This window comes from Eufriesea mexicana, unplaced genomic scaffold, assembly GCF_001483705.2.
Source record: "Eufriesea mexicana isolate 0111107269 unplaced genomic scaffold, ASM148370v2 scaffold6940, whole genome shotgun sequence".
Classification (NCBI taxonomy): Eukaryota; Metazoa; Arthropoda; class Insecta; order Hymenoptera; family Apidae; genus Eufriesea; species Eufriesea mexicana.
The window spans coordinates 371,658-382,149 of record NW_016914784.1 but is presented as its reverse complement, the minus strand read 5'-3'; the positions used below and the strand labels follow the sequence as shown (position 1 = coordinate 382,149).

The following is a 10,492-nucleotide window of genomic DNA, read 5'->3' as shown; positions in this document are numbered from 1 at the left end:
AATGATATATTTTCTTAAACTGCACGACGATATCTACAAACCTGCAAGGTTTCAACTAAATCGGTGACACGAAAAACTTGCACTCTCCTTGCAAGTAAAGAAAGGAACGAAAGTAAGGGAAGGTACGTAAGGAAGGTAAGTAAGGTAAGTATAAGGTAAGTATGAGGCAAGTAAAATTATTAAAATGTACTGCAAAGCAGGAGAAGAATTGTCCAGGGAATTCTTGGACATGACGTAATTCCTTGGAAGTGGTCGGCGAACAACCTCCTGTCATTTTATGTTACCCTAATACAAAGTTGCAAAATCGGCCGAAAATTTTACGGCAAGACTGCAAAAGTATTGTCCAAAGAATTCTTGGAAATGACGTCATTTCTTGGAATTGTTCGGCGAGAATGTTTCGGCCGATTTTACGATTTTGTATCAGGGAAACATAATGTGACAGGAGGTTGCTCGTCGAGATAGTTCCAAGAAATGAAGTCAATTCCAAGAATTCTCGATGAATACTTTTGCTGCCCCGAGGAAAAGTTTCTGGCCGATTTCGTGATTTTGTATAAGGGGAACATAATATGACAGGAGGTATCTTGCCGAGACAGTTCCAAGAAATGACGTCATTTCCAAGAATTCTCGGTCAATACTTTTGCAGCCTATATGGACAACACTTTTGCCGCTTTTGGACAATACTTTTACCGTCTCGATGGACAATACTTTTGCGTTTTTGGTCAATACTTTTGCCGCTTTTGGACAATACTTTTACCGTCTCGACGGACAATACTTTTGCGTTTTTGGTCAATACTTTTGCCGCCTCGGTGGGCAATACTTTTGCCGTTTTTGGTCAATACTTTTGCTGCCTCGGTGGACAACACTTTTGCCGTTTTTGGTCAATACCTTTGCCGCCTCTGTGGAAAATATTTCGCCGCCTTGGTGAAGAATACTTCTGTAGCCTCGAAAAAAAATTTTTGGCCGATTTCACGACTTTGTATCGGGAGAACATGATATGATAGGAGGTCGCTCGTCCAGACAGTTCCAAGAAATTACGTCATTTCCAAGAATTCTCGGACAATACTTTCGCCGCCTCGGCGAGAATTTTTCGGCCGATTTTAGGAGTTTGTACCAGGATATCATAACATGAGGGGAGGTTGTTTGCCGATCGATTCCTAGAAATGACGTCACTTTCCAGGAACATTATAGAGACAAATTTCGTAGCATTTGCGCGAATATACATACTATATGTAGACTATTCGTTCCAGAAGATTTCAAAGATTTTACTTTGCTTATTTACCATACTTACCTTACTTAACTTACGTCTTTACTTACCTTACATCCCGAACTGAACTCTTCTTAATTTACATATTACTTTAGCAGATACGATCCACTCTTAATTTTCAAAGTTCAAAGAGAACATTGAAAGTTTGCAAGAGATAGGACATATCTTAAACTTATTACTAAATCATTGCTGAATTATGTATAATCTATAATTCACTTATGGCTAAATAATGTCTAACTTATAATTAATGACTAACTTAAACTAACTTATACCTAATTAATGACTAGCTTATAATTAAATTATAACTAATTAATGACTAATTTATAATTAACTTATAACTAAATAACGACACACTTATAACTAACTTACAACTAAGTTATAACTAATATTTCAACTTTGGTGCGTAGCTCTTAGCTTGGTATCGTCTTCCAAAAATTATTCTTTGGAAAACGATACCAATTACCAGGTCTCACCACGCGGAGGTGGCTACGCATCGAGACCCGACATGCGCCCTAGTGGCGCAGCCTGCTGGCGCTATCCGTAACAAAGGCATCCTAACCTAACTTGTAGCGATAGAAATTAAAGAGAATCTACTGACACTTTATCATATTTCGTGTCTTACAAAGGGTACTTCGATTCGATATACTACAACTCTACTGTCGCAACGCTAATATATTGTATTTTAACAGACTCTAATATTTCTAAGTTCCCGTAAAAATAGGGAATCAAATACGAAAGACGCGAGCAAGTGAAAAATCGCGACGCGACCGAACGAGATCGCGATTATTCGAAAGACCGACTAGCCTACGAGATGTACGCTCGTGTACAAGACAACTTCATGCCTTGGCACTCTCCCGATCGGGCCTAGTCCAAGTCCAGTCACTGCTTTACTCGTCAAGACTTACACGTGGACCAAGGATAGTCCCCGAACCACCGAAACCCCAGAGTCGATACAAGGGTCCGGCGGGGCATTGCAAGCCAGACAGACACTTCGCATCCCAGCCACACGGGGTAGAACTTAATCATCCCTGTGGTCTAACCGTAGACACTATGTCCGTCCAACTGCGTACCCGAACCCCAGTCGCGTACGCGACCGGGGCAGCTGAACCCCCGCATCAAGTCCAGAAGAAACAGTGACCCGGGGGCCACCCTGGAACTCGATGCTTGACGAGATTGACAGTGACTGGAAATGAGTGTCGGAGACGAGTCGTGAGGATGACTTATGAGACGTGAAGTTGTCGAGTACATGGGAGTACGTCGCGCAGGCTAGTCGGTACCTAAGAACAATCGCGATTATCGCGAGAACAATTATGTTCTGTTTGGTAAACGACAGGGATAAGGAAAAATATATAGATTCGCTCCAAGTTAGGTAGCTTACCTTTGTACGGATAACGCGCACATGATACTTAGTCTAGTGATCTATCTTACAACTACTTAGGTCTAAACACACGCATCTTGCGTCGCCCATTGATGCGTCCCAAATGAAGTCTCAAGGAAACTTAAGAATTTTGAGAATCCTAAAAGCTAAAACAGAATATATTATGGTTAATATATCCTGAAAGGAAACGGATTAGTAAGAGGAAGGAAAACGAACGAACAGAAACCATGAAGGTTAACCAAGTGAAAGAAACAACCCAGCGATGAGAGAGAAACAAACCAAGGAAGAGACATAGACAAATCAACGACGAAACATTCGAATATTATCCGAAATATTCGAATTCTCAAATATAAATAAATAAAAATGAAGAAATAAAATCTGAAAAAATGAAAATAATTAAAGCCTGAAAGAAAAATGTAATTAGAACTTGAAAAGAAACCTATGCAAAACACAACGATGAGATATAAACATCCCAACGATGATAAACAAAAAAACCAACGACGTAACATTCGAATATTATACGAAATATTCGAATGCTTAAATAAAAATAAATGAAAATGAAGAAAGAAAATCTGAAACGATAAAAAATTATTAAGAGCTGAAAAAAGAAAAAATAATTAAACCTGTAAATAAAAAAAAATTAATTCCTGAAAAGAAAACAAAAATTATTAGTAAATTGTTTAATGGGGTGGGATGAGGGTGGGGTGGCTAGCCCCAACCTCACTTCGAACCCCACCCCTCGCGCACTACGATAATTTACATGTTACACTCCCGAGACCGAACCGACAAATGAGTTATGCTGCGTCGCGTCGCCCTTTATATAGCCTCCGATCGGCCGGATCCCCCACCCCAATTAAAAATTTCCGAACTTCAACCATTCCATTAATTTTTCTTCTTCTGTGTTAATAACCAACAATTTAGTTATTTTTTCATTATCATTATAAGTTTACATTCTGGACAATTTGTTATTGACAATAAGTGTATTAATTTATAAACTTTTTGTAAATTATAGGAACATTTCAATAGAAATACATTAAGTGATTATAGAAAGATAAGTAATTAACCAGTACTTTATGAATTTTTTCACTTTTATTATAAATTTACGTTGTGAACAATTTATTATTAACGATATTAATTTGTTATTAATAATGAATTTTATAATTTATACATTTCTTATAACTGTATTCGCACTTCCATAAAATGCACTTCCACGATATTTATATGTATGTCAAAATAATATTATTTTTTCCCTATTTTTGGCTAATACAAAGTATGACACAAAAAGTAAAAATGTTAGAAGATTCATCCTCATCTTAAAAATTGGGTGCGAATTTATTTTTTAACGACTTTATATTAAAAAGTTATTCGTATTTGCGTAACGAATGACGAAACTGTTTTACATTACAAATAATCTAGAAAAATTTTTTATACTTTTGCGATTGGTATAAAAAGGCATATGGAAACATATATATGTTACACATATAAACAATGACTTTGGTGTCAATTACGTCTGACTAAGGCCCTGATGGAGCTAGTTCCACGGACAATGATTGCGTGACGGTAAAATCCTGCTTACGAGTTGCCGATATGTATTTTATTATACTGTCAACATTGAATATCATCCTAATATTGTTTCTAGATCGTTTCTTCTTCAGAAAATTCTATGGAATACGCTACTGTAGAGCAAGTTTGCGTCACATGATGAACTTTTTGTAAAAATGCAAGAATATGCGTAGAAAGTACGCTCGGAGACTTAGTTTTAAACTTTGATGACCAATTATAGTTATTCAGAAGCACAAATAATTATAATTATGTATTGCTAAACTTGGAATACACTCATCTAACGTCTAAGAGAAGAATGAACCTTTAACGAGAAACCGTGCACAATATGCTGCTTAAGAGCAGACGCACCCCTCAAAATACGCGTTAAGGTTTTGAAAATACAATGCCTCCAGCCGGTTTCTATAGCGCATGTTTATAGAAGTTTTCACCTAAATATAATTTCATGTTCAAAATAATTTAACATAAAAGTTAAGTTCAATCATTCGTCTTAACTTTCTGTTTTCAAGATTATTATATTTAACATCCTTTTAATACATGTTACGTACATAATGTTAAAAAATAACGAATAGGGAATAATGAAGAACTACTTGAAACTAGACAAGTTATTTAAAAATCGAAGAAAGTTTTGTTTATTTTTAATATTAAAAAAAAATTATCGTTCGAAAGCTAGATTTTAGGTACATTATTATTTCAAGAGTGACATAATAAGCAATACAGCAGTCTCTTCGCAGAAAGACGACATTGATTTCTATCCGTACAAAGTTCTAAGATAGTTAAGAAACCAATCAGTCTATGTTGAAGGTTGATAAACGGTACTATCCAAATTATTAAATGCCATTTGTTCATCGATCCAATAACGTGCGAATGCAACGTTGGCATAAACACCTGGAATTGCGTTCTCACCGCAACCAATTCCCCATGCTACAATACCTGCTTGCATATATATTGCAGGATTGTTTTTACTTGGACATACAAGTGGACTTCCCCCATCACCCTAAAAATATCATTTGTTTATTTTCGTTACGTAGCTGGTATTTACAGATTTCTACAATATCGAATTTATAATAAATTTAATTTACCTTGCAAGTATCTTTGTTAGCCTCTCCACCAGCGCATATAAAGCTTTCGTGAAGAATAAAGTATTTTCCTAATCTAGTAGTTCGAAGTCTATCCTGACATTGGTCAAGTGACATTACCGGCAACTCTACCTTTTTCAAGATTACCTGGTAGTGTCCCTCCTTACCTGTAAGACAAATAACCTTTCAATTAAGAATTTCAAAAGAATTACTTTATTATATTATTACTTTATCACTTGTAATTATTTTAATCGACAAACTCAATGATCAACATTCTTACCAAATATGTCTTTTCCCCAACCACTAGCGAAGCATCGCGAACCATCAAATACAGTGTTTCGTTCTGGCAGGCAAACGACGTCCACGTTCTCCGTAATATTTACTGGCTCAGACAAAATCAAGATGGCATAATCGTTGTGAAGAGAACCAGAAGAGAACTTTTCATGAACGATTACACTTTGCACATTGCGATCCTGATGGGGGAAGACTTCAGTCCTAGTTTGGGTGTCCCATTCTCCAGCACGAATTTTTAATTCGGACGGTTTTCTTCTGTTGGCAAATCATGTTACTTACTTTGTTAAAGAAAGTAAAATAAATTGCTAATCACGAGAAGTATATGAGGATATTTAACTATTTACCCTTGCACACAATGAGCAGCGGTTAAAACAGCCTGCCTATGAATTAAAGAACCTCCGCATTGATAAACACTCATTTTCGCATTATTCTCGCCGATAGGTTCGTCCTTTAATATGGCCACCATCCATGGGAATTCACCGAATTGCGCTTCGTTATTGGTGTTACCGGTAATTCGAAAACCAACGCCATTGGGATGTCTTTCTCCACAACTTTTTCTCACAATCGGCGGTGGTGTAATTATCTCATTGTCTTTCGTCTTATTTGGTGCCTTACAGCAGACATCCAGGTAGTTCGCGCATGGACCGAAGGCTCTATATCGTTAATAACATCGAAATACAGTATTAATACAGTAACTCTGATTTCATATACTTGAATCGGTATTTTATAACTAACAAATATGTGATGTAATTTAAATAATGCAACCACAATGGAAAATAAAATTGTAATGACTCATAATTATCGCAAAGTTGGTCCAAAGATAGTCTCATGCGGCGTGCGACCTCCGTTCGATCAACAAATTAGCGATCGTAAAACATTTAAAAGAATACCTGAATCCCACGTATTTGTTAGAGACATCATCATACATGCAGAACGCTCATTGCTCCTGATTTATTTGAAAATACGTGCAACTCAAGTGCGAGTTTCGTACGTCCCTGATTCCGGTGAAACCAATCCACAATTATAAAGTATTGTAACTTTTGCCGTTCTGAGACCAATCTTTGGGACTCACCTTGGCACATAAGTGTCATCATCGAAGCCCGACCTGATATCAATCAGCCCTGTTCCGTCGTCTAGTATGCTGCCGTCTCGGCACTGATAATATGGCACACATTCGCAATCTGTTGGTTGCTTTGGTCTATTCTGCGTGCCTAGAACAGGTGCTACCGTAGTAGTGGATTGAGTCCCAAACACCTCCGAAATCAAAGAATTCAAGCCTGAATTCTGGTCCGCAGCAGGAGCTGGAGTTGGTGTTCCAAATACGTTCGTTATCAAGGAATCCAATTTTCCGTTATCCTTTTGAGGGGCTGGCACAGCCAGAGGAAAGCTGACTACCGACAGTGTCAACAATATTCTCCACATCGCGATGTTGGAGGTCCTGAAAAAAAGGTCATTTTGAGGGTTAGACAAGTGGGTCTTTGGAATTTCAAGAGGTTGCGAGGTGTAAAATATCGGTGGTCTTCCTCGAGGCATTCTTCGACGCTTCTTTCGGCCGAGTAATTCATAAAATGAATATACTTCACAGAATACATTTGCAAAGAGTACAAGAGAACCTTCGCTTTAAAGAGAGAAGCTCATGGTTAGTCTCGACACAGCTGAACAGCTACAAAATAAGATAAAATCAATAATCTCGATGTACATCTCAAGGTGAATCAAGGTAAGTGTTGTGGGAGATCATGACTATACGCAACTTCGTGACTATATGATCACTATACCATTCTCACAAGTCAGTTTGCCTTCTGTCAGTTTCTTTTGCATATAAATAAGGATGACTTCACGGTTTGGTAGAAATCGGTGGCGGTAATATGAGAAAGGTATGAATCTCAGGCCCCTCTCCATCTTATCATGATACAAGAAAACAGGAATATGACTAGCGTTCCGTAAAAATTCATCGGATATCAAGCTCGAGTCGCTCAACCGTCGCTCAACATGGCTCGTTATTTTTCCTCTTAGTTTTATGGTAATTTCATCTATTTTCAAGGTATTCACACGTTAATCACTCATAGTTACAGGTAAACAAAGAAATTTGTGGTAGTTAGAGGTTTACAAGATGACGAAATATGTCGGTAAATGTATTTTACAAAATTCATACTGAATGTCGACCAAGCATTTCAGTTAGAAAAATGATAGAAGCGTAAATGTTGGATTTCAGGTATCGGAAATGGATATAAAATCTCTTGAAAATCTACTTAAGAGGATTCTATTTCGAAGTTTACGTCGTGAGCGCGTACAAAACTTTGAGTATAGCTTTTCTCAAATCATTATTATTTATACATATATTATTATCATTATATACGTATGCGTGTACGTAATCTAAACACGAAACTAGCGTATATTGGGTACGGGTAAATAATGATTACGGTTTAAACCAAAAGATGACTGTATATCTATTGTTTCGAATTGCGCTGGCATTTACGAAAGATTAGGTATAAATCGGTAGATGTATAACATAATCAGTGAACCGTAGGCAAATAATAAATGCGACATTTTAGCATGTGTATAAACGCGTAAACGAAGTTCACCAGAAAGTTCGTGGGTAATCGAATAACGTTACCAATTATTCGAGATATTCGCGATCTCTTATCCTCGTTAGAATTTTCCTGTTTGGAATTCCCTCAACTTATCGCAATCGATGTTTCTTCAGAAGAAAGATAATTTAAAACCGAAAATAACGTCTTCCTAATCTCGTACAAATTGCAAACATAAGCAGTTCGTCCTGTCCCCGCAATCGTGTCATGTCGAGAATGCTTGAACCTGACCTTTTTCGCGGAATGGTTGGCACGATCATCAAACCGGTACATTTATATGAGAATACATTTGTAAATATTCTTCGATTCTGTTGCATCGTTTTCTATGAACAAATTCTACGATGAATCGAACGTGAATACGGAATACAAATTGACGTATAAATATAAAAGAACAAACTAGGAAATTAAATGATACTTAATGCAGCACGTTCAAGTCATAAATCACGAACGAACCGTGAAATTTACGGTACAGTATGATTTTGCGAAATCTATTTGAACCATAAAAAGCACCACGTTTCGTGGAAATCGGTGTTGAAAGTAACAGTCAAGGACTTTTCAGGATTTCAATAAAACGATTGGTATTGAACATTTTTATCGATATTTTTATGTCATGTATATATTTACGAATAGCCTGACATAGGTAACACTTACAATTTGTCTATAATTCAAAACGGTACAGTTGATTTCTTTGAAAAAATAAGTTGAAAATACGTGTGATACTTATTTTAATATCATCAAGTACCAATGACTTAATTAACATTAATTAACGTTAATCTATCTCACAGCATATTAAAAAGAACGTAATACTTACAGTAAATCGATTTTAAGTATCCAACGCTGCGTATACTCTTTCCAGAACCGACGATAGCAACGCAATGATCGTTCGTTCGGGCCCAGATTTCCTCGTTTACACACACAGCAGTCGAGCTCCGAGTATTTATGAGAGTTACCCCCACCACATTTCCTTCATTCTCCATCCCAGCAGCGATCGTTCTCATGCATATACATATACGTTACTTCTTAACCCATTGCAACTCGGCCAATATCACTGCCTTGAAACATGTGGTATTCCCCAATGAGTAGCTATTAGATCTTACACAAATTTCCTTGAACGTTTATTGGAACAACCAAAATTCTCGTTTCACTGATGTCACTGATATGTGAAATTACGTTGAACTAACTTACCACGATATATTTCATGACGTATACGGTGACTCCCAAATTATGTATGTATATATATACTAACAAGTAGCCTTTCAACAAATCTAACAAGTTGTAAGACAAAGACTGAATGTCTAATAGGAGAATAATAAATTTGCATTTCTTCATACGTGAGAAAATAAAGCTTAGAAATCAATTTTCTGAATCCAAGCCATAATTCCTTAATATCATAAAAATCAGTCTGTAACTTCAGGTCTTGGAGTTCACTAACTTTGTTGCTTCGAAATAAGGTTAAATATATCTCTTGTTAAATAGAATATATTTGTTTTAGTGTTAGAAGAAGTTCACTTTAGTTACTATTATTTCATTGTTCCTTGGTTATTTTCAACTTTTTATTCACACAAAAGATCTGATACATACTAATTCATTTATTATACGCCAGATACGGTGATAATGATATGACAGACGGATTATATCGATGCAACGATTTAAATGTAGTTTAAAAAGTAGGTCAGAATAATGTACTTCCATTTATGATTATTAACGACGTATACGGATTTTTATGGATTGTAGTTTACGATATACGACAGACATATCGTATATAATTGATGGGTAAACACTGACTAGTGGAATGCCATATAGTGTACATTTACCTTGTGGTGATTCAAGACTACGTTATTTCTGTAGACAAATGATATATGTACGTAGTTTCATGTGCATTCAAAGGAAAAAGCTCGTAGGTTGTCTTTGTATTATTGTGAACAAAAGGTAACATTTATTATATTAATACGAATATTAAAATATGCAATATATTTCACCAAGGAACAATGTTTCATGGTAAATTATAGTATAAATATATAAAAGAAGAAAAAATTGGAAATAATTTCCACCAAAATTCTGTAGCATACACCTGCATTACAGGATTAATCATCAAACGAGTATATTCGTCATTTATAAGGACGAATACTTTTCCATGTTATCTATTTATTCAACCTTAATCTTTTAACTAGTTTTATTTTATCCTCTATGTAACTTTATGTAATAAATTGTACAAAAATGTACATTATAAATTAATAAAAGAGACTAGATAAAAAAATTTGTGAAATAGATTTATCGTTTTATCACGACCCGTATGTTGCTAATTGTTGGCTGATCCATTCCGTGTATT

At 36.0% G+C, this 10,492-nt stretch overlaps 1 protein-coding gene across 1 annotated transcript in view; it reads right to left on the bottom strand.

Annotated features, from left to right (window-relative positions):
• Positions 1 to 4,787: 4,787 nt before the first annotated feature.
• LOC108552521 (uncharacterized) overlaps positions 4,788 to 10,492 on the bottom strand; it is an 8,119-nt gene continuing 2,414 nt past the window's right edge. Inside the window, exons 7-12 of the mRNA XM_017907119.1 lie at positions 8,975 to 9,090; positions 6,648 to 7,013; positions 5,920 to 6,228; positions 5,562 to 5,830; positions 5,285 to 5,448; positions 4,788 to 5,199 (exon numbers count right to left, since the gene is read on the bottom strand). Of these exons, the coding sequence (XP_017762608.1) occupies positions 4,996 to 5,199; positions 5,285 to 5,448; positions 5,562 to 5,830; positions 5,920 to 6,228; positions 6,648 to 7,013; positions 8,975 to 9,090 (1,428 nt within the window). The 3' untranslated portion in view covers positions 4,788 to 4,995. The remainder of the gene's footprint in view (positions 5,200 to 5,284; positions 5,449 to 5,561; positions 5,831 to 5,919; positions 6,229 to 6,647; positions 7,014 to 8,974; positions 9,091 to 10,492) is intronic.